The sequence below is a fragment of the Micromys minutus genome, assembly GCF_963924665.1.
Source record: "Micromys minutus genome assembly, chromosome: 31".
NCBI classification, from domain to species: Eukaryota; Metazoa; Chordata; class Mammalia; order Rodentia; family Muridae; genus Micromys; species Micromys minutus.
In genome coordinates, this window is record NC_137966.1 from 10,141,362 (window position 1) to 10,166,787 (window position 25,426).

The 25,426-nt window shown below is 46.9% G+C and overlaps 1 protein-coding gene across 1 annotated transcript in view; it reads right to left on the bottom strand.

Annotated features, from left to right (window-relative positions):
• Positions 1 to 25,426, bottom strand: part of SLIT3 (slit guidance ligand 3) — a 570,747-nt gene that overhangs the window by 508,657 nt on the left and 36,664 nt on the right. The window contains exons 2-3 of the mRNA XM_080908093.1: positions 11,911 to 11,982; positions 5,642 to 5,713 (exon numbers count right to left, since the gene is read on the bottom strand). Of these exons, the coding sequence (XP_080764219.1) occupies positions 5,642 to 5,713; positions 11,911 to 11,982 (144 nt within the window). The remainder of the gene's footprint in view (positions 1 to 5,641; positions 5,714 to 11,910; positions 11,983 to 25,426) is intronic.

Sequence of the window (25,426 nt, forward strand, 5' to 3'; positions counted from 1 at the left end):
CCAAAGTAGAGCAAGTTTTTATCCCCCATCTTACCACAATTCCTTTGGAGTTGTTCTGAGAGGCAATGGAAGTAGGATTTGGAAAAAATTTTCTTGGACTCACCACTGTGTCTGACACTTTTTGTGTGGTTGTGACTATATGCCTGATGTACACACTTCACGGAACTACTTATTTGGCTTATGGATTCAGAGGTGTCAGTCCACTGTGGCAGAGAGGGCCTGGCAGAGCAGAGCAGAATTTATATTCAGAACATATCACATCCTTATTAACACTCAGGATATGTGCGTCCTAATACCATTAGAGCATCGTCTGAGTCAGAGGTTATAAATGTATGACTCAATTTACAAATGTTTTGAAATGGTCTGCCTTTCTTACTGATTTCTGAAAATTATTTCTGTTTGCTGTTAGAGGACATGGTTCACATGACTTCAGTCCTCTGATACTTGGCAAGCCTATCTCTCCACTCCTGCCCTCTCCTTTACCCCTTCCCCCATTCCTCTTTTCTTTTATACCTCTCTACCCCCTCCTTTGCCTCTTTCTTCTCTCTCCCAACCTTCTTCCCCCACCTCTGCCTTGCTGAGGACTAAACACAGGGCCTTGCATATTCTAGGGATGGGCTCTACCCATGATTTACATCCCCATCTGAGCCCTGCATTTTAACCAAGCATGTAATGGTCTCACACGTGCTCGTAAAGAATATTTTACAGCCATTCCTACAGTGTTCTCTGCACATCAATTAGATCAGGTTTACAAAAGCGGTTATTAAAATAGTTGTGCGTTAATCACTGTGCCTGCTTTGTTTCTTAATTAGTGAGAAGTCAATTTATTAATGGACTTGTTTGTTCCTTTTGTTCTGTCAATATTTACCTTACATATTTTCGGGCTATGGTTTTAGCCACACACGGACTTGCCGCACGTATTAATTTCAGTTACTACTTTATCGGTATGGAATACCCTGCTTTCTAAACCAACAATGCTTCTGTCTTACAAGAACGGTGTTCGGCTCAGCGCGTTCATTCGGTGTTTCCTAAACACTGCTTCCTTCATCTTGGTTTTCCACCCTCTCCCCATCTTTATGTCTAATTTTAGTTTTAGAAAGGATTGGGGTATGGGAGAGACACCTCAGCAATTGAGAGCTCTTGCAGGGGACCCGAGGTCAACTCCCAATACCTACATCAGGTTGCTCTTAATGGCCTCTAACTCCAGCTTCTGACACTTGCACTTGTGTGCCCAGAGACACGCACATACACAGAAACACACACACACACACACACGGAATTAAAAATAATAAACATGTTTAAAGGACATAAGTATTGTGCATTTTTAGGTCTACTCTGCCAGTCTGTGTGTTTTCACTGCTGGCTTACCCATCTGTGTACAAGTACCTTACACCTGCATTTGCACGCTGCACCGTTGGTTCTCTGGTAGTTCTTCCTCTTATCCCTCATTTGCATTAAACATGTATCTTGCTGCCACATGCCCACCCCGCTCGCCTGCATCCTATATGTTTGTTACGCTGATTAGAGCAAGCATCCTTGATTGAATAAGGCGATAAACGTTAACACCATTACCACTTCGGAGGTGGCCAAAGCACCTCTAATGATTGTAATTCTTCCGACGACTGTGTTGCTGTTGCTGTCCTAAGTTTCTGAAATCCGGATTAGTCCATGGCATGTCCACGCTCTTGGAGGAGACTGGGGAGGGGGGGGTCACCTCAGGGAAGGGCCTTTCCACTTGTTTTCCCTCCCTGGTTTCACTGAGCTTCATCCTTTCAGAACATGACAGCACAGGCAGATTTTTCAGAAATAAATATAGGAAGAATAAATATTTCACAGCAGTGGTCTGAGTTTATGGCTTATCATCCCAAAGCCAAGCTAATGTGGACCTCATAGCCCGTGTGAAGTATCTGACACACCACCTATCCCGGCTTGAGGACTCCTCAGCTTGGGCACCAAAGTTGGGATGGAGAATTCTTTCTTGGGGGAAATATCCCGGCTATTTTAGATTTTTCAGAGCTACTACTGGCTTCTAGCTAGGACTCCCCAGTTATTAAAGTTATAAATGTCTCCAGATACCACCAAGAATCCTTTCAGGGGAAAAGTTCAGTCCCAGCTCAGATTTGCTGGTATAAAATAAAACTTCAAGTGTTTTTAGTAAAGAACCCTGAAGTGCCCATACTCATTTCTTTTTCAGGGCTTTCAGACTAAGAAATGCTAAGTGATACCCAACAGAATCACCTTTCGGGAGAAAAACAGTTTGAAAGGTGGAAGTGAAGAGATGGTGTCCAACACTTTACTACAGAGATAAGGGTGAGCCACGATCACAGGAAGGCATATGAGTGAGATATGCCTACAGCCTCATCCTAAATGTGTCAGGAGTAACAGGTCATGGAACCTTTAAAAGGCGGGGCCAAGTAAGAGGCAATCTGCATGGGGGTGTGGCTTCTATAAGTGACTGACAGTGGCATGGGAAAGTTCATTTGTAGTTCTCCAGATAACAAGTTTTTGAGAAAGAAAATAGGAGCAAGCCTGGGCTCTCCTACTCTCCCTCTGGCTTTATGTCTCCCTAAATAAGTGTTCCTCCTCATGTTAGCCTTGATGCTACCCACCATATTGTTAGCTTCCAAAGCTATTGATCAAATCAACTTCTTTTTAATAAAGTACCCAGCTTCCGGTGTCTCACTGCAATCAGAAACCATCTAACACAGAGTGGTACCTGAGTCTGAGGTCCTTTCATGGAAAAACAGGAAAGTTCCAAGACTTGAAATGTAGGACTCCCCTTCTCTTTCCCAGCGGGCCCCACAGAGAATAAGCCAAGAATAAAACACTCAGAATGGAAATTATCAAACTCCATTTACTTTTAAGGCTGTTTTAGACAAGAAGCAATAAAAAGTTCTATTCTGTGACACAGAGGCACGGGTTAGGGGACCCTGAAGCGTGTTACAGATGGCACAGCCACATCTACCTCTTCAGTGGTTAATAGCAAATATATTGCATTTTCTTTTGGCATGTCACTCAGTGTGACTGAAAGCAGACTGCTTGAATAGAAAGCAGATTAACAGCAGAGAGGATCCATCTCTCTTTCTCCTTCTCTCTCCCTTACATGCACACATGCAGACTTTCCTTTCTCTCTCTCACACACATACAAACACATTCATGCACACACTCTATTCCTCACACACACATGCACACACAGACTCGACTCTCTCTCTCATACACATACACACACTTTCTCACTCATACATTCACACACAGAGACTCTCCTCTCTCTTGTGCACACACAGGCACAAATGTATACACACACACACACACACACACACACACTCACATCTACTTTCTTGCTGACTCTGATGCCTATCAAATGACAGACACTTCCCATCTTCCCACCCAAGTATTCTCTCTCATGTAACACAAGTCCGACTGGCTACCTGTCCTGTCCTAGAACTCAGGCACGTGTGCCAGCCTGCACCATATTCAGCAGTCACTCTAGTGTGTGATACTATCTAATACAACGTGACTGGTCGCCAGCTGTAAGAACAAAGATGGTGTACACTTCTTCCGGGTCTCACATGGAAATCTCCTGTACCCGGCGTGCCCCATGCCATTTTCCCACTTGCTGACTCGATACATTAGCACACTGCAAACCAAGATATAAAGAAGACATACAAGGAGCCTGTCTCTGAGTCTACCCATGGAAGAGAGGTCCTAACAGGAACAGGAATGTCATATTGCATTTGTAGGAATTAGAAGTAAATGCCCAAGTGCTAAGTCACTGAGAGGTGAAGTTGTGTGGCTGACATTACCCACTTACTGTTACCAAAACACACAAAGAGCCAGGTTTGCTCAGCAAGTGTAATCCCTTAGCTCCCAGAACCGCATGGTATTTTGGCGGTGTTCACCACTGCAAAGGAAAGACACCTTGGCCAGAATGTCTCCCCGAGCATTCCTGGACTTGAACGGGTATGAGGGAAGCTATTTGCAGGGCCATTGTTTAAGCTCGCACTTCATCTAGTGTCTGTAGCTTAGGCCTATGAAAAGAACGTGGGCTTTGATGTCAGACAGATGTGGCTGGGAATCGTACCCAGCCTTGACAACTCTTTGGCTTCAACTCCCTGGGCTTTTGTTTCTTCATCTGCAAAATGAGGGTCATAATACCTCGTTGTTGCTTGTTGTAATTTGGCAAAGAGGGTAGAATAAAAGAAGCCATCGCTTGTGAAACACACACACATACAGTTCCTGGTGTCCCTGAAGCACTCACTAATCCTCCCCAACAACCATGAAATTAACAAATTAACAATTTATTTACCCTTCTAATCAGAAAAGTAGTCAGGGGAGAGCTTTTCCACACTGGAACATGTGTTTGTTTTTCTATGTAAATGTTGATTATTTCACACAGAGGGATGAGGCTCAACAAATACTTTTATGTTGTCTTTGGTCCAAAATAAGAGGAGCACTTCAATTGTAGGAATCTTGAAAAAAAATCAGAATGTGAACAAAGACAACATAATTTTTAATAACTTTTTCCTCTTACAAGAAACAAATGTCATGCTTTCACACTAGTGACCACAAAAGCCATGCTGAAGTTTGATCCAGGAGAAAACAGTGGATTATCAATCACCATGAGGCTGGGACCTTCCCCATTGCCACGTGGCCTCCGGCACAATGACTTGGTGGCAAAAGGATGACATCACAAAGCAAGGAAGTTGGGTCAGGCAGCCCATTTCACTGAAACAGGTCTATAAAAGAGGCTTGTCTCAAAGCAAGCGAGCTTTGACAACAGGGAGCCTAAGCAGAGCAGAGCTTTTCCAGGTAAGCTGGCAGACCAGTGAACTATTGCAGTCCCAACCCCCAGTACAGAAGGAAGCTGAAATTTCAGGGTAGTGGTACTGCAGGAGGTGGGGGAGGCACAGATGAGAGGCCTCCCACCGGCATGACTAAGTGCTCTTGGGGACAATCCCCACTCAGAGGGCAGAAAGCAAATATCCAGATGTTAGGATCTGTCAGATGTGATTCACTGAGGAAAGGTGAAGCTGACCACTTAACCGTCCGAGGCAACCTTCCTCATCCAAAGGACCCCAGAGTTGTCTGCAAAGGCATTCATGGGCAAAATAAATGGAGGCCCCGCCCCACTTCTTTTGCTGCCCACCCTCTGATCCAACTCAGAACAGCATCCTATTTTAAACCAGTGGCAACGTGTTCTCTCGTGGAAACGTGTGGGTTTCCTGAGACAGGCTGGCGCTCTGAGAGAAGCAGGCACTCGGAAGGCTGCACCCACTCGCCCATCCTTCCTCTCCCACAAGAGTACACGGAGGAGTCCCAGGAGGAGAAGCCTGAGGAGCAGGGGAGGAACTGCTGCCATCTTCTATAGCATTAGCTCACGTAAAGAAACCATTGGGTACTTCAAGCCCCCGGAAGAAGAAATCAAGCCCCAGATGCTGGCCCCAGCATCTTCTCTAGAAACTAGGAGTTTATATGGATCTCAGTGTCTATGTAAGATACTTCAAAGCAACTTTAAATGCACTAGAAAATATTTCCTCGAACACTGGAGAGTTGCTTTTACCAAGGTCACAAAACCAATTTACAAATCAAAACAATACAGAAGACATCTTTTTCTTTTTGGACACCAGGCTGTTTGACTTACAATCGCTCCAGTTGCTTCAGATCCTGGAAGGCGCCTCTCTCGATGACGCTGACCTGATTATCTTCCAGATGCCTAGAATCAGAAAAGCAGCCAAGGTCAAAGACCAAAATGGGATAGAGGCCCTCATGGGGGGTCTTAGACTGTGAACCAAATCACATGCTCCCTCCTAGGACCCCCTAGGCCCCTCGAATTGGAATCACTCTGATGGAACAAAATAACGCACATCCCAAAGTGGTGTCACAAGATTCAATGCCCACACACTTTCTACCTGACAGATTGGCCTCCCTGTCTCTATTTTAAGAACGTTGCCAGAAAATGTCCCCCGGAGCACTGTAGAATCATGCGTGGGAGTGAGGAGGGGAAAGCTGCACCTTGGAAAACCCATGCACATTCAATACCTCTTCCTCCTCCAAGTATTCCAAACTCCTTCACTGAAAAGGGCCTTCCCTGCCCAACCTCACAGAAAGGATGGCGTCATTGTGAAATAGCATTGTGGCAAGGACATCTAGTCTGGCCCCAGGGATTCCCTCATGCAGGGCTAGCTAGGTTCATTCCCAACCTCCTAAAGATGTTCACAAAAGCTGTTCCTACCCTGGCTACATTTTTGCCTGACCTTAAGTCCTCCCAGCAGGTGATTAAAAATCTTAAACACTCTGCACGCGTTTGAGCTGTGCATACCACATACCCAAAGAGTTGATCATACAATGAAACGTTTGTTTCCCTGACTTTAAAAAAAAAAAAAAAGGCGGATAAAAATGGATTAGTAACTAATCATTAGCTGAACAGTGGGGACAAATGCAAAACTGATGGGTGAATTCTGATTGGGCAAGGGGTCAAGAAATGACAGGGACTGCATTTGGTGGCTGCGTGGGATTTGTGGGAAGTACGGTTGTGATGGAAGGTTGTTTCTCAAAAGGAGTAGGAGGAATTCAGTTTTCCTCAGGAATGATAAAGTACATCTTCCCTCCAAAATGGACGTTCCATGATTGTCCGAGCTCTAGGAATGCCCTAACCTTCAGTATGTTTTAGGCTTAAGGCTCAACGTTTGTGCTAGATTTTCCCATGTCCCAAGGAATAAAGAACAGACCCTGTTTTCCTCCCATCCCTGGACCCAGCTCAGTGACCTATCATGACAGCCTAGTGAACCAAAAGCACAACCGTGGGCCAAGCACACGCTGGCTGCCCACAAAGGAAAAGGTGGGTCAACAACGTGAGGTCTCTATCAGGGCGCAGAAGGGTAAGTTGCTGGCGCGAATATTTAAACACATTTGTGTTTATAAAACTTAACGGCCAGAGGGGGTCAGTCTATTGCCTCTTCAATGTCTCTAAGCTCCACCCATGTGACTTCTGTCCATTGGAGGTCAGGTACTTCCAGGCCGCTCGCTTAACAGATTAAAAAACAGAGTAGCTATGAAATTTGCCCAAGGAGAACCACACAGCTCATGAGAGGATTTTCAGTCTCCACCCACCCACGCCCCTGGTCTACTCTAGGACAGTGGCTTTCAACCTTCCTGATGCTGTGACCCTTCAGTACAGCTCCCCATTTTGAGGTGACTTCTAACCATACCATTATTTTAGCTGCTACTTCAGCATGCAATTTTGCTACTGTTATGAATTGTAATGTAATGTTAACATCTGTTTTCCAATGGTCTTAGGTAACCCCCATGAAAGGGGCGTTTGACTCCCAAAGGGGCTGCAACCCACAGGCTGAGAACCACTGCTTTAGGATCTCTGCCTTACTTCTATCATCATCATCATCATCATCATCATCATCATCATCATTATTATTTAAGCTTTACTCCTGATTGAAGCTTCCCCTCTCTTCTCTCCTCCTAGTCACTCCCCCACCCCTCCCCCTTCTCCTCAGGAAAGGGGAGGCCTTCTATGGAAATCAACCAACCTTGGCATGTCAAACTCCAATATGAGGAGGCACATCTTCTACTGAGGCTAGACCAGGGAGCCCAATTAGGGGAGGGGAGCTAAAGACAGACAATCTAGTCAGAGACAGCCCCTGCTCCTGCTTTGGGGGGGTCTCACATGAAGACACAGCTGTGAGACTGCTCCATGCGTGCATGGTCTGCCCAGCCTCTTACTAGATGGTGGCATTGCATTGAGCTAGTCCCCATCATCTAAGACTCAGTTTCCTTGTTTGCAAAGTACATTTGTAAAACATGACATCACGTGAGCACTTGCAAGAATAAAAATGGAGGAAGTAAATCATGAACACTGGCGCAGTCACAATTATTTTATTTTCATTTTTAGTGGCCTACAGTTTTTAATGATTGCCCCTCAACCCCCCTTTTCTCCCATTCTGCCATATGGCAAGGGGGCCTTAGGAAGCTAACAAACTTTTATGAGCACGTTTACTAAACAGGGTGTCAGTTCAGTACCAGTGACCAGGGGGATTGCTCAGCCAGGCTTAGATAACTAATCAACCAACTAGAGCTCCTGGTCAATCTTCTCCAATTAGGAAAAGGACTATGTCTTAGGGTAAGTACCAGCCTCTGCATGCTTGGAGGAACCTAACTCTGACCTTCTATAATGTATCTGCATAATGTTTTCATTGTGGCTAACGCTGCTTGCTTCTTTCAAAGACTAGAGATGTGCCAACACATGCATATGAGCTTTCTGCTCCTGCCCCGCCTTACGGAGGCCTTGGGACTTGCAATGGCTTTTCCTAAAAACTTCTTGGTCTCTGATTACTGATGGTTTCAGCCCCTGATCTGAGGAGTAGGAGCAGGGAACAGGAGAAAGACAGTGGGCTTGGGAGATTTCCCTTTCTACCTCCTAACCAAACCACACCAGGGTGCTTGCGTCCCTCTTGCCAGATAGTCCTGCTTTTGCTGGGCTCTGAGATCCCGTTGCTCCCATGGCTCTCCAAGGTCCCTAGGCAGTTGTAAATATCTCTGTCATCACTAGCCTGAGAAACTGCCCCATCTCTTCCTGGAGTGTCGAATGCCACCCATTACTCTGCAAATGTTAGGTCTCCCCTACCCCCTTCATTACTACCTTGCAGCATCCTCTCGTTCCTTCTGGAAAAGTATCCAGGATCCTTTTCAGATCAACGTCCTGGACTCATCAAAGTCCAGGCTTGTGCGTGGCATTTAAGGGCTCAATAAATACTCCCTGGTAAATAAAAAGCGCCTGCCAATGGATGCAAAGCCTGCATGAGGATTTGTAAGCAGCACTGGAAGCTGAGGACGTGTAAGTAAACTGTTGATTCAGGCCTAGTTTACCATCGAGGTGCAGGAGGAAGATGTAGGATCAAGGTCGGGCTGGGTTCTAGGTTCCTGCAAGGGCTGCCCATGACGGTGTCTGTTCTGAGTTAGGGAGACACAGACTGTGTTCATTTTCAGTTTGTAGGTGCTTGCCACCCCAACTCTTCTACACTAGATTAGAATCGGAAATGGTCCTCATGTGATGACCGTGGGGGCAGGGTTTAACTCTTTTATTATTAACCCATTTGGGATAAAGCTGGCTCCCACATTGTGCACACAGTTAATCCTTAAATGGATTATTGAGAAAGAGAATATAATTGATGCCAACCGAGGAACCTCTCCTCAGCTCCCAACCTGTGGGAGAGATGACTGTGGTAGGCAACTCTTACATCTCTGCTTCATTTAGGGAAAATCACCCAGGGATGAGAGCGAGGCTCACCAGTCTCTGTTCCATGTTTACCCATTCACATTAGCAGATAGAAGGCATTCTGTGTGAAAATGGGGATGGGGAGGGGGAAGGAGGCAAGCTCAAATTATTCAAGACTATTGCGTCTTTTATTGCTCCACCATAAATTGTAAATAAGAAACAGACATGGGGAATGTGCCCGGATGTGATGAAAGCTTTTCAAAAAAATCAAAAAAATAAAAAGGAGTTCTCTAGGTTACTTAGACGAGAAGAATGGATTGGAGGGGAAATGCGGTTAAAACGTTTGGGTATTTTATTGGTGTTAGAAAGCCTCTCAGCTATCCCGCCTAGCAGATTTCTTTCATTGAATTAAAGGGCAACTTGAAAGGGGCTGTCTTTTGAGCCAATAAGGCGGATAATGAAACAGACATATTAATAGTCGATAAAGAAGGGGTAGAGACACTTTGGCATTGCTTATCAAAATAGAAGAATGCAGCAATTAACTGGAGAGGTAGACTGGAGTCAGGGAAACGTCTCGGACTACGCGGACGACATTAATGTCATCTTTTGTGATGATTTTAAAAGTCTCTATTTGTAGAGAGCAAATATAGAAATTAGAATTTTTATTAGTCTCTCTGATGCAGCAGTAAGAGAAAGCAAAGGGTTATTTTTGACTTGGTTAGAAGATGAAGCATTAGGTGAATTCTGACTTGTATGAGAAAAGCGTCTTACAGCCGCAAGCGGAAGAAATGGGGGTGCAGGGACACAAAAGTCTAAACACAGTTTTGCTTTTTCAATCAGCAAATGGCCTGGAAGCGGGAGTCTCCTGCATCTCTTTTTAATAAAAAGTGCCCTAAAACTGGACCAAGGGACCCCCCAACACTAAGTCAAAGCTCTGTTCTGATGGGCACTGATATTATCAGATGGGTTTCTCATCTGACGTACACACAGGCGCTCAGAACACAAGAAAGGATCAAGTCAGGGCAGATCTTCCTTCTGAGGATGAGACAGGACTGCTCGTCATCAAAGAGCAGGAGAACATCTGGTAGCTGGAAACCCAGCAGTCAGGTTCCTGTGTCCCTGTGCACTGGCCCAGAGGAACACTCAGCTAATGTTCTACACCCTGGAGCTGCATGTCCTTCCCCTCCCCCTCCTCAAGAACCCATGTATCAGAGATGCATGGGTTCTCCCTCCCTCCTCTTTCCATCCTCCTCCTGCTTGAGCACAGAAATGCTGCACGCAGGTTAGAAAGAAAAGCATCCAAACCCAGTATGCAAAGAGGGGGGGCATCAGAAAGCCATCCTCATATGCTCTGCTACATGACCCTGCACCAGGGCCATGCTAGGTACCATCATCCTTAGAATTACTTTATTACTGACACTGCTCAAAGGAGATATCAACATTACCAAAGACCCCAGTCACACCTGACAGGCAATAATCAAATGCTGTGCTGGGGGTGGGGGTGGGGGAATGGTAAAGCCCCCAAAACTCTCATGGGAAACTTAAACCTGAGAAAGACTTTCAAGTTGTCGTTCCCTGTGCTGCTGAAGGGAAAACTGAGGCCCAAGGAGGTACAGGGCTTTCCCCCAAAAACTGCATGAGCACATGATCCCAAATCAAAGAGAATCTGATGCTTTTAGTCCCAATGATAATGACATCCTGATCTGTAGAGCTGTAACTAGAAACAGGGATATGGGGGGGGGGTGGAAAACTGGCTCAGGGGTTCAGAGTACTTATTGCTCTTGTAGAAGACCTGAGCTCAATTCCAAGCACCAACAAGGCAGCACAGAACCACGTATCACTCAAGTTCCAGGGAATCTGATGCCCTCTTCTGACCTCTGAGGGTTCCAAGCACACACATGGTGCGCATAGGTTCATGCAAGCAAAGCACTTATACATGTTAAATGGAATACAACCCAAAGAAGTATTTTTTTTTAAAGGGGGTTAGCTGTAACTCCCACTAGAGATGGACCACCCAAGATTCCATCACACCAAAGCTAGGGTCAACTTCCCTGCCGAATTTCTGAATGTCTTAGGCTTTCCAGTGAACAAACAGTATATGGGCATCTTCTTACCACACACAAACCTGGGGATGGGCAAAAGTCTTCAATATTCAGACAGGAAACCTGTTTCTCGTCTCCTCCTTCATCAATGCCTTCCTCCCACTCGACTACCTGTCTACACAGCTGTGAACGGTCAGCAAGGACTCTTGCCCTTGCAGGGCCCTCTCCTACCCTCCTCCCCGCCTCTCCATTAAGCAGCAAGATAAATAGCATCTGTCCCGATGGCTCTTTTAATGCACAAGCTGGGGAAGGAATTATAATCTCTGTGGAAGGGAAGCATGGTTAGTCAAGTCGACATTGCTGTCATCCAGGAAGCAGGGCATGTTGACTTAATTCATTTATTGCCTTCTGCTTTCCCTGTCACTGGGACCTGGTTCTTCGATCAATCTTGCCCAACCAGCAGCATCCAGCCATACAATTTGATATCTGTGAACGCTCTGTACAATAATGAAGGGCTTTCTGCAACAGATACATGGATTCCTATGGCCCAGAGCTTGGGTATGTGGTATCGGGGCAGTACGACATTTTCACAGGCCGAAGAGCTGAAAATGAAACCTCATCGGCACACCATCTGCTACTTACAAGACTCGGAGATTCTTCAGGCCGGCAAAGTCCATTTTGGTGATTCTGGTGATGTTATTTCTGTCCAGGTCACTGCAATGGAAAGAAAATTCAGGTCAGATTTATGCAGGTTATACTTACAGTCTATTCGATGCAGACTGGCTTGGGCTGGGGGGATGCTGCCTGTCAGGGGGAAAGCAATTCCAATGATTAATGATATCCCTTGAGCATGCCCAACTAACCTTAAGGAAATTGTATGGAATAAGCCATTCATTATGTATGTAGTAGAGCCCAGTTGTACTTAACTGCCTGTCTTCTGTGGTCCCTTCTTCAAGTAACAAACATATCTCTCAATATCCCTGCCACCCTCCCCCAACTCTCAAATTAATTTATGCAAGTAGAGCTGAGGCCTCCTTACAATTTCAGGGCTTCCAGGGAGGAACAACTGACCCAAGCCAGGCTTTTAAGTACTTCCAGTGACTCAGAAATGAACGCATGGCTCAAAGAATAAGTTTCTACCCACTGGGGTGGCAAAGCAGCTCAGTGGTATGAGAAGCCATCTTGCTTGCCCTAAGGGACAGCAGTCTCTACCCAGAAGATGAAAAGGGACATTCTTCATGGTGTCCCATTTGGTTCTGGATCTGCTCACACTGGAAGTCAGAGAACTCTGTATCTGAGCATTTTGTGAGCCAATCTATCCCATTCCCTCTATGTTTTGGTGTCACCCAGTTCAGAATTACCAGGCGCCATCTTGCCTCCACTAAAGGACAATGTTCCAGACCCAGAAGATGGAAGAAGCTGTTTTACTTCTATTACTTGAAACCGAAAGAATTGTCGTTGGCTTGGGTCCACAACTACATAGACACAAATAGACAGCGCCATCTTGTCTAATAGACAACAAAACTTGTCTAGTTTCTAAGGAGTTGGTAAATCTTACTGGGTTTAATGTCCTAACAGGTGCCAACACAGCCAAACTCATGCCTAGAGCATCTGGAAGGTTAACTGCACACAGCAGGCAAAGACAGTTGCACAGACATTTCCTGCCTCAACCTGGAAGCTTAGGAGCATTTGTCACTGAAGAGCTGAAAGCTCAGCATGCCAGTTACTGGGGTGAAGGTAAAGGAGGTGCTGTGGGCAGTAGGGAACCAAGGTTAAAGAGGAACTGAAGTTAGGGAGGGACCTGTGAACAATTGCACACTCTGTATGCACTCAAATCATCTAAGACCTCTAGATGAAAAGGAGGGACATAAATAATGTTACAACTCTTAACACTGGATGCTGAGCAACAGATCCCTACCTACTATGCCCCCTCCTGATGAGACCGGAGTTTCTAGGGTCTGAGACTGTGAAGGTTCTACATGGTGTGTGTAAATCAATAGTTTATCTATAGCCCCAAATCACTCGATGGATAGAATCTGCTTCAAAGATGTGCTGTTGCCTGCTTTCATGGTGGTACAAATATCAGAGCACACGCACACAGGTTTCCTGTATACGATGTCACACAGTGGTATAAGCTTATGAGCTGTATGTGTCTGCTGTTAACCAAAGCCATCAGGGTAAGGTACGCGGGTAATCAAGAGTCACCTGTATGACAACCGATCCCCAGGAAGACCTGTGAGTTATAGGCTTGCAATGGAAGATCAGCAAAGCAGTTTCCAATTTTTTGTTCTTTGTGCAAGGAAGAATCAAGTGGGGAGGGATTACCCTTCTGATATCAGAAATGACAGTGAAATAAAACTCAAGCACGTCCTTGGATAACCTCACCTCGACTCCCCTTCCCTCTCTTCAGTTTTCCCAACAGCCATCCAAACTGTTTCTTAGTTTGTGATGTAGGAACACCCCATTTCACCTTTGTAAACTATACAAGGTGCTGGTGAAGAAAGGACCCAAGGCACACAGAGAAGGCTCTTGATGCCAAGATCAGACCGTGTATGGCTGCGATTCTGCAACCTTTTAATAGGCATCATGGGCTCTCCTCTACTCCTTCCAGGATCAAGAGAGACATGTAGGAACCTTCACAACTGGAGATTCACAAAGCAGCTCAGGGTTTAATTACCAGGACACCGTGGGACTGCAGTGGCTCATGCTGCCATGCTGATATTTTCAATTAATGTTCATTATGAGAAAGAACGCAGTACGGTGGCAGGGGGGCTGAGGACATGGCGAGGGGGTGGGTATACTGTGGGGTCACTCACACATAGTCCTGGAGCTGAATTCCTTGCCCAACCACCTCCCGAGTGGCCCAGTGACTAAGGATAAGGATGACATGCATGACCTTAAGAGGTTTTTCTGAGCGGTTAAATGAGATGCTCTGAGCTCACAGTACCTACCTACCGCCTCGTAAATCCTCAGCCTCAGCCTGAGGGATGACTCTAACTAGTTGAAGTACAACTCCTACCTACATACACTGTGAAATTTCAGGTCACCAGAAGAAACCGGGTACCCCATTACCCAGGCGGCGTGTCTTAAGCCATTTTACTTCCTGGTGGATCTATTTCATAACAGTAAAGTCGTGGAACAAATGGGAGGAGGAAACGGTGCCTACTGAAAATTTAATTCTCCACCAAGAGTGGAGTTCGTTCCCACGGCTTTCCATGGCTGCTGCTCTGAGACCATCAGTCCTGCCATTATAGTCTAGGGTGGCTCAAGAAGAGAAGGCATTGTGGGTATGAGGTACAGAATGGCCCTTCTCTTATCCTCAGCCCAGTAAAGACTGCCTAACCAAGGATGTCCGCTCCTCCAGGTGAAGAACATGGAATTCACTATGTCACGACCTTACTTTATCTACTCAACACTGGCAGGCTAGTGAACTGTCCATCAAAACCTTTTTGTGAAGGTACAAACTACATTTCCAACAATTCCTTGCCCGTGACCACATGACCAAGTACATGGTCCTGCACAACGGGCCAAAATAATACACCATGCTTTCAGGGCAGTGCTATAAATCCCCGGCACAGTGCTCCACACCCATCCCCAGCCCAGGTTCAGAAAATAGTGGAGGACTCTTGAGGTGACATATCTGAGCCCATGTCCCTGAATCACTGCATGGGTCAGAGATGCCCGCCTTGCTGCAAGGTTTCCACACATCGGACTCTGACACATCCCAGAAATAACTTCAAAGCCACACAAACCCAGGGACTGTTTGTCACAGTAGTTTGTACTGTCGAATGCAGTGTCTTAACTTTCTAGCCTCTGTGGTTTTCTTCTAGTCTTTCTAACAATTGTTTCCATCAACAGACGAATGTCTATAGATGAACCTAAGCAGTTCTTCCTAAGAACTGCTGTCTGCTGAGCCCACACTAGGCACTACATGCTAAGTACTTAGTGCACGTCCCTAATCCACTGGCCCCTGTTTGCTATCTTTTATTATCTCTTTTCACGAAAGGAGACTTAGTCTCCTCCTTTGTGCTTCAGAAGATTTTTACCCAGAAAGAAGGCCACATGGCAGAAAGTAAAAGGATTGGAACCCAGGTTACATGAATGCAGAGGCCGTGTGTGTGTGTGTGTGTGTGTGTGTGTGTGTGTGTGTGTGTGTGTGTGTGCATGCGCGCACGCGCGCAGCACGTGTGTTTGAGTGTGTATGAGTGTGTGTGCACGATCTCATGTGAGTGTGTATAAGTGTGTTTGCACACACTCTAGAGTGTGCACAAGGACATAAACCCACAAATGTGCCTATAAAGTCAGGAGTCAATATCAAATGTCTCCTTTGTTCTCCACCTTATTTTGTTTGTGTGGCGGAGTCTCGAGCTCACCCATTGGCTAGACTGTCTTGTCATTTTCTCTCTCTATCTCTGGGTCCTGGGGTCGTAGACAAGCACCATGGTACCTGGACTTTTGTATATGTGCTGAGACTCAGATTCAGGACCTCGTATTTGCACAGCAAGCACTTTACTCAGTGATCCTCCTCCCCAGCCCTATGGGCCCGGTCACTTTTAGCCATCACATCCTGATGCCCACTGACCAGGAGTTTAAGCATTTCTGCAATGTATAAAGTTATCTACTGGGTGGGGCAAAACAGAAAATACAGAAATACTTAGAACAAGACAATAGAATTCCTCATCCATTTATCCTAACGAGAGCAAAGGAATACCCTAGTAGCCTGGCTGTCCCCAGCTCCAGCCAAAAATAGTACAGTTTCTGCCCTGTCTCCCTCAGAGCCTAGGCAGCAGGGATTCTGAACATCTCTGCAAGCCCAAGGATGCACTTTGCCCACGACTGGTGTCTCCCATGTTGCCTCCGAAAACAGGCATCACCATAGCAATCTCCTGTATTGTTTTTCCCCATCCCAGTGAATGAATCATAAGCCAGGGTTGAGGCTTGAGTGCTGTGGTATTTTCACATCTGTTTGACACCTTGGGTGGAGTGGGGAGGAAGAGGAATTCGGAGCAACAGTGGAAAAAAAATGAAACAAAAATAACATCGTCTGGGCCAGGCTCTTGTCTCTGTCTTGGCACAGGCGTGCACACACACTCCCTTCCTACATTACTCTGCAGCATTCCTACAGATCTTTCTTTGAGTCATAGCACATCTGGGGAGAAGGAGGTGTAAAGATCTACCCCCCAGTGAAACCACAAAGCATGGGAGGGAAAGAGACATCCGAGGAAAGCCAGAGGATGTGGGTTTGAATCCCAACTTCCTCACTTCCAGCTGGGTAGCCTTAGCAAAGACAGAACTGTACTCAGACCCATCTATGACCAATTCTGCTATGACAACCTGTAAGATATGCCCCAAATGTCAGCTTCAGGGTTACCTGAAGGCTCAGGGTGAAAAGCATGCGAGGAAACAGTCTCAGGGTTTGGTCACTTGTAGAAACAGGATGTGGTGGTGTAGGTTGGGAAACAGTTCAAAGATGTTTGTGATGGAGAAGCAAACAAAACAGCCCCCACCTCACCCTGGTTTGGATTACACTTTTCCCACTGCATGACAGTGCATAGACAATTATTTCTGTGTCTTTATTTTTAATAAATTAGACGAGACTCAACAGCTTGCTGCAAAACGGTCTCTGGGTTGCATGAGTTTCCTAACGTTGAGCTGATGTAAGTGTTTGAGACTGTTGCAAACAGACCGGCCATGCTCGGCTGTCCCATGTGCAGGTGAGTTAAACGGTTTCTGACCTTCGGCATACACTGGGCTGTAGTTCTCAATGTTGTAGGTAAGGAGCACACGAAGACTACAGCACAAGTTCAGACCAGATATTTAAATCCTCCTGCTCCCCACACAACTGTACACAGAGCTGCCTTCTGCACTGCAGGTGGGAAGATGGTGCCTCACTCTAAGAATGGAAGGAGATGTCACACAACAAAGAATTGTTGCAGAAGATACACAGGCAGAGACTGGAAGTCCATTCGTATTGGGATGATGCCTACGGGGTACTTGTGAACGGAAGAGGCTGGACAGAACCCTGTGACATTTTGGGTCTATGATGGATGTGTCCTCGGATCCATAACCAAGTTGATTTTTTAATAATACAGAATATAGCTTGGTCCTTGCCCTCAGAAGCTTGGAGTCTAGCTGAAACAAACCAAGTCCTAAGATACTTGGGAAATACCCAAAATAAAAAGTTGAGAGACAGGGTCTAAATTCCACGGGACGGGGAGGGGGAGGGTGTTCAGAGCAACAATGCTTAGAGAAGAAGTTCAGGGGGAAAAAAGTTTAACAAGGACCAGGGAACACCAGAGAGGACCAGGAAGCACCAGAGAAAACCAGGGAGCACCAGAGAGGACCAGGGAGCACCAGGAGGGACCTGGCAACAGAAGAGGGCAGCGAGTAGGCATTACAATGAGGAGGGACTGGGTCCAGACTGGAAGCTCTGGAAAGCGTCATGTGACCGAATGACATGCCACAAGGTCCCGTAGCAGGAATTTAAGACTCCTGCTCGGAAACGGAATAAACCAGGCCAGGGTGGAAGTTTCTCGTGGACTCAGTTCTTGGCCTGAATGTCAGTGATCTAGTTGGCCCTCTTCGTCCAGTGGATCCCACTGGGCTCTTTTGGGAGCTCTCTCATCTCCCAGTCATGTGGATGGAGGTGAGATGCAGGCAGGAGGTGGAGGAGGCCATTCCCCTGGCGCTTTCCCTGGGAGCTCACTAGGCTAGCTGGCTTTCCTGCCAAAGGCCACGGATCCTTCTAAACCTGGGTCCAGGCAGCCTCATGACCTCTCAGCTCCCTCTCCTTTCTTCCAGCTGCTTTTAAGTGCTAGGTTCTCAGTGCCCCCCGGGGCTCCCTGATCTGTACCTATGCCCCGGAAAAGGTTCACTTGTAGATACATCCTTCGGGGCTAGCCCTCATCTGGGTTTCCTGCCTGGCTTCTGTTTCTTCCTGCTGGGTCAATTCATGCACTCATTCATTCAGCAAACATCTCTCCCCACCATGAGGCTGCTGAGGACACAACTAACAGATGTTAAGAAACAACACTGGCGTGGGCTTTGTCCTTAAAGAAATTGGTTTACGAGGGACAACTAAAGGGGTGATTGCCATAAAGTATGGTAAAGTCTTCACTGCAATTCACACACGCTAGAAGAGGACATTGGACCTACCCCTCCCTCCTGCACTTGGATTGGGGTTGAATATGGTTGTGAGCTGCCACCTGGGTGCTGGGAATCTAACCCTGGTCCTCTCGTAGAGCAGCCAGTGTTTCTAACCACTGAGCCATCTCTCCAGCCCCTGGCCAGTCATACCCTTATCACAGCTCTGCAGCTCTGCTTTTCAGCGTGAAAACTGCCACAGACTTAAATGGCCGAGTAAGAGGCAAGGTGTGGCTGTCTGCAAATAAAACTTTATTAAGAAAAAATATGTCAAAGACGTCGAGGTGGCCCTGGGACCACGGCTTATAGAGCCCCTGCTCCGTACTATGCCAGAGGCATAAACAAACCCTCAACGTGGAGTGTGAAGAGAAGGCGATGCCGCTGTACGCAAGGCGGGGGAGGGGGGTCCCAGAGAAAGGTGGCGTTTTAATTGAGACCTCACACATGAGCTGGGGCATAGCCAGGGGATAGGTGAGAGAATAGAAGGGTCTGGGGAAAAAGAAACTGCAAATATGAAAGGCCAGAGGCACTGCCTTAGGCGAGCAGACTGTGTGTGTGTGTGTGTGTGTGTGTGTGTGTGTGTGTGTGTGTGTGTAGGTGTGGGAATGATCAAGCAGGATGCAAAGAAGAGCATTTTTCTTTTGCATAACTCCTTTCCTTCCTTCCTTGCCTCCCATCTCCCTTCTTAGCTCCTCCCCTCCTCCCTCCCAGCTTCTTATAACCAGCCTTTATTAATCACCTACTTTGTATCTGGCACTATGTTTGTGGCTAAGGCTAGAAGACAGAACAGCAAATTCTCTTTAAAGAAACGCTTAACCCTTGCGGTTGCAGAGTTGTCTCAGTGGTTAAGAGCACTGACTGCTCTTCCAGAGGACCGAGGTTCAATTCCCAGCATCCACACGGAGGTCCACAATGGTCTATAACTCCAGTCCTGGGGGAATCTGACATCCTCGTGCAGACATCCATGCAGGCAAAACACTAATACACATCAGAAAAAGTAATATATAATAATAATAATTTTAAAAAATGGAAACATTAATTATCTTGGGGAGTATGAAGGACAGGTCCAAAGCTGGTGGCTAAGGTAACCTTCCTTTCTCCTTCAGGTGGGCAGACCAATTGGTATTGCTTCCAACAGGCACAATACAGGGAAGGCAGTGGGACATTCTTTCTACGTGTTTTACGTCACTTCCTGCACATCTCGTTCAGGCGCCCTTTCCACCAGTGACGAGAAGCAAGCGGCCATCGGCCTCAGCATCACGCAGCTGGATTTAGGAACTGAGAAGAGCTTAAAAAAAAAAAAAAAACAACCTCAGGCCTTCAGTCTGACAGGTCACAAAAAGAAGCCGGCTCCCAACAATGAGGCCACGGATGTGGAAAGGGACCACAGGCTCAAGCAACATCCTGACTGCAACCGTGTCGGGCACTGAAGCGCAGGCCCTGCCAACTTTGAGGTGACTAATGGGTGCTGTTGGAAGCTGCCACCTTTGCGGGAAGACTTTTAGGCAGCAGGAGGAGGCAAACGGTCTACCGTAGATAGACAACAGGACTGGGGACAGAGGTAAGTCAATAACCAGACAATAGCTTCAGAGATGGGGCATGCAAAATAAAAGTGAGGTACAGGAAAGCAGAGGTGTCGCCCTGTCTGTGGCAGCTCTGGTGACAGCCCTTTAATAGAGACAACATGTCTGAGATGGGAGAAAAGAAAACCAGTTGAGGCGGGAGGTTGAGGGGAGAAGGTTCCAGGTAGAGGAATGTAACAAAAAGACACCCCCCCAAGGGGTGCCTGAAGTAGAAAGCTCAGAAGAGAAGGGCAGGGGGCACACCATGGGCTGACTCATGCCTCCCACTATCAGAACTACAGAAGACATCAGCAGGGGAGTGACTGACTCAGCAGCCACCACCCCTCTTACCTCATGACAATTCTGCCCTGTACAGCCCAATTAATGTCCTACAGATGTGTGCTTAGCATCGCTGCCCAATGGCACCTCATTCAGGTGGGTCGCATCCCTGGCACACTCTGCCTCCCTTCGTTTGTCCTTCCTCCAACCTGCAGACATTTACGGAGACCCCCAACTAGATCCCGCCGCCACGCTAAGCGCTCCGCCCACACATGTTTCTGTTACTTCCCGGTCCTGAAAGCCTTCAATGTCCTCTCAGCACGCCAACCCTACCGCTGTGTTAAGGGTAGAATTATGTGCCCACAAATCTGTGCTGAAGCCCTGACCCACTCCCCCCCCCCCCCCTTGCTAATGTGAACACGGTCGTATTTAAAGCAGACTTTTCAGAGACTCGATTGGGTTCAAATGAGTTCACTGGGATCAGCTCTAATCCTGCGGGATTGTTCCCCTTAAACTATGAAGGAGCAGAGACACAGGGAACAGGGACAATGCATTGCCGTGTGAAGGCAGACACAGAGGACAGCCATGCGGCCACTGGACACAGAGCACCAAGGACTGCCAACCGCCGCTGAAGGCCAGGAGGAAGCAAAGAGAGAGGCTCAAGGATTGGCTGCCAGCACCTCATTTCCAATTTCCACAGGCTAAGAGCAGAAGTGCCTGTTGTCTGCAGGCACACAGGTGTTTGTCACAACAGCGTCCTAAAACCAGTCCCCCCAACATCCTGGAGAGCCCCGCAGTCTACCCCACTCGTTTCTCCCCGACCTCCTGACATCCTAGATGGCTTAGCCTCTGCACAATTCATTTTGGCTTCTCATCGCTTTTCCTCCCACCTCGTGCGCTGCTGCCTGCTTCCTGCATGCCTGACTTGGCTCCCAAAGGACCAAAGAGCTTACTCCCCACACTTCTTCTGTGACATCTTGGATGAAAGCAAGACCCCCCTGAGAACACTATGTCTCATGCTATCTCAGGGGCGGGAGGCAAAGGAGAGTTTGCAGTTGGTAATATTCTTTTCTTAAAATATACATATATATTTATATATATATCATATTTTTGCTTCTCTGTGTTTTAGTGTTTTCTGTGACAACTATATATTACATGTGTAGATTGATGGTCAACACCCCCCCCCCCCTCAAGATTTATACTCAGAAAGATTAAATCGTCTTGGTCATCTTAAGAAGGCTGTGGGGAAGATGAAGAATCGCACCCCATCTTCATTCTCCATGCAAATATTGTGCTCCACAGACACGGCCACAGACAAATATGATAGAGACAATTTCCCATGCTTCCCCAACATATCAAAAAAAAAAAAAAAAAAAAAAAAAAAAAGTAGTTCACCTGACCTAAGACCCTTCCTCGCCCTAGCTAAAGTAAAGAGAGAGAAGCCATTGAAAACGTGAGATGGGCCATCAGCCCAAGACATGAGAAGGGGATGGAGCCAGCTTCTGGGAGCTAGGCAAATCGAACCACACCCCTGTGTATCATTCTCCCAGCCCAAGAACCTCGTCCAACCACTTGCCTACCCTGAGGACAGAGAAGAACCAGCATGCATTCCAAACCCATCTCTCCCCATTCAGGCAGGTCCCAGGCCACCATATCTCCCTATGGCTCCCTCACACTTGCTCCTCCACCGGGAGGCATCCTTCTAGGGTTCTCTGAATTCTGCACCTCATTCTCCTACGTTACGTAACCAAACACAAGCTTGAGAAATATACACACGCATTTGGGAGAGAGATGGCTGAATTTGATTTAAAAAAAAAAAAAAAAAAAAAAAAACTGGCTTCACACTACCACAGTTGTTTGGGAACGGAGCCTCCCTGGGCTACATTTCTGACTTGGCAGCTCACTAGCATATCTAATTTTACACCTGCAGAAGCCTGCAGCCAACCCTGTGCACTGAGCTACCTGCAGGGGGGAGAACCAGCCAAACAGAAGGGACAACCTGGGTATCTGGCTGGGGTCATAGGGAGGCTCTGAGATGTGGCAGGATGGGCGGGGGTCATGTGACAGGATGGGCGGGGGTCTTCTTCCTTGGGGTGAGAGCACCCCTTATCTTGCTTGCTTTAGCTCCATACTCTAGGACAAAAGGGCATGACTGGGCCACAGCAACTGTAAGTCTATGATGACCTGCAGATCTGTTCTATGTGCCTTTGTGACTTCTCACATGCACCAATTAACTATCCATCCTGGACATTTTGGACAATTTTAGAGTTGTCTGGTTTGTCTTCTCCCTACCACCCCCAGAAACTCAAGACAATCAGGTAACTCTGAGACTTTGTGGCCACCACAAACCAGGGCTAAGAGACACACTTAAAACGTAACTGCTTGAAAGGCACCACTATCCTATTTGCTTACCACAACAAAACCAACCTGGGGAGGAGAAGGTTTGTCTGCCTTATAGTTCTATATCTCAGTCCAGTGTAAAGAGAAGTCAGGGCAGGAACCACGGAGGAACACTAATTGCTGGCTTGTTCCGCTACTTTTCTTATACACCCCAGGCCCGTCTGACTAGGGGGTAACACCACCCACAGTGGAATGAATATTCCTTCTACCTCGATTATCAGTTAAGAAGATACTGTCCTCAGGCAAATCTGATGGAGGGTCCCTCCTCCCAGGCGACTCCAGTGTGTCAAACTGTCAGAAAACGATAGCACATCTGTCCTGCTGACACACTTTCCTCACTCGGGTGATTTACTTGGTTCTTACAGGGCTGCAGGGATGTGAGTTTGACCTTTCACAGAAAGCATGCTCTGTAACTCCAGTCTTGCCAAATGATGATGCGATTTCAGGCAAGTTACTTAGACTATCCATCCACAAACTTCTGTTTTCTAATCTGTGTGTGTGTGTGTGTGTGTCTGTCTGTCTGTCTGTCTGTGTCTCTGTGTGTCTGTCTGTCTGTCTCTGTGTGTCTGTCTCTGTGTGTCTGTCTGTCTCTGTGTCTGTATGTCTGCATCTCTGTGTGTATGTGTCTGTCTCTCTCCATCTCTCTCTGTCTGTCTCTGTCTCTGTCTGTCTGTCTGTCTGTGTCTCTGTGTGTGTCTGTCTATCTGTCTCTGTGTCTGTCTCTGTATGTCTGCGTCTCTGTGTGTATGTGTCTATCTCTCTCCATCTCTCTGTCTGTCTCTGTCTCTGTCTGTCTGTCTCTGTGTGTGTGTGCAAAGTTGGTTTTGTTCTGCTAAGCAAATAGGACAGCTGATGTATTTCAAGCTCTTACTTTTCCAGAATGTCTCTTAGCACTGACCTGTGGTGATCACAAAGACCCAGAGTTATCACAGAGTGTCCCACAAGTTGTCCTCTGACCTCCACATGCACCCTATTTATTATCCAGGCAAAATGTCAACACACGTAAAAGATATCAAACGATGGTGAGACCTTCCTTGGCACCTCATTAACACCAAAGAGACACCTAGTCTAACCCACTGCCCTGATGTCAGCCTCCCTGGTCTATCCCAGACACATCCTGGAGAGAGAGAGAGTTCTTCCTCCCTGTGACAAACCCAGAATACTCGCTCTCAAAAGCACAATCTTTCCCAAAGCCTTCTTAAGATGAGTAAGGCAATTTACATCTTTTTCTTGAGGGGCTGATGACCACCAGCCCAAAGAGCTCACTTGGTATGTCCCTCTTTGTCACGCCCAGAAGTCCCAGGCCCTTACAAAGTCTCCCCAGAAGGTCCTTTTCTCAAAACCTGTCCCCATACTGCTTGTGGGAGCTTAGTGACAAAATGGCTCTTTGGATGATGGGAGGCAACACCCCCAAATCCCCAGGAGTACTTGGGGGTCTGCCTTTGGAAAATTGGCAAGAAATAAAAGAAACGTGTTGCGGCCTAGGCTGCTATCTGTTCCCCTCACTTCGGCAGTGCTCAGGCAGCAACTCCCCACACCCCCTGCATCTAAGTAGGACCACCTGACTAATGAAAAGACTGGGGATGGAATTAATACGCAGCACGTCCAGGCAAGGCCATAAAACACCCTGAACAGCAGTACCCTGTCTTCCCCCTCAGCTTCTCCTCCTGCCAAGCAAGAGACCATGTGTGACAATGGTGGCTTCCTAAGATGGAAAGGGTCTGGGATCCTGAGTGACTGTCTGAACACAAACCACACCCCCTACACACCCAGCCCGAGCGTACTACACCACGATAACAGGAAACAGCCCTATTACCATTAGCCATTCTGCTACTGATAAATTAAAAATACTGTTTGATCCTGCAGCATGGCTTGGTCTATGCTGAATGACATGCCTGGAAATCAAAGACAAGCTGAAGACTTTGGTATCTGTGATTTTCTTCCTCTCTCACTCATGCTAGAATTTGGAAAAGCCTCCCCCCTGCCCCCAATCTTAAAAAAAAAAAAAAAAAAAAAAACTGATTGTGCTGTTGGGGTTGCACTGTATAATACTTATTGGCTTTAAACAGTGCCCCTTTCTTCAGGAAATTTTTATTTTTGAAAGGCTGTGTGGGTCCAGTCAATAGAGATACAAATGCTGTAGTCAGCCACGTGGGGACCCAAGTAACTTTCTTAGTGAGTACTCATTCCACAAGAGACAGTGTGGACTGACTGACTCCTGTCCTTCCAACTTATGGAGTCCATGAGGTTTGCCTGTTTTATGAATGAACAAGTCGAGGTCAAGGGAGACTGAAGCTCCTGTGTAGGGTCACAGGCTGGTAAGGAACACCGCGCCATCCATATCCGAGAGAGTCAGGATATCCGTGCCCCAGAACAAAGCAACCGAGAGATGAAAATCCTGAGGGGCGAAAACACACGCTGAAATGTCTGGTCGGGAAATTCTACTAACATCCCATAATTTTAGCTAGACTAATAAACTCCACCTTCTTGGGATCGGGACCATATTTTGGTTATATCCGAAACCCCAGGGTTCAGCACAACACTTGGCACATGAGAAGCACAAAGAAACAAGCCGACATCAAGTGTCCACTCAATGGTGGAATCATCGGAACCTGAGCTCTCAAATGCCAACTGGGTTTTGTTCGTTTTCAGGATTTGTTTTAATCATTTGTCTGCGTTGTACTTGAGAGCGAATGTCACGTATGTATAGGTTCTCTGTGTGTCAGAAGAGGGTGCCAGATGCCCTGGACCTGGAGGTACAGGCGGTTAGAACC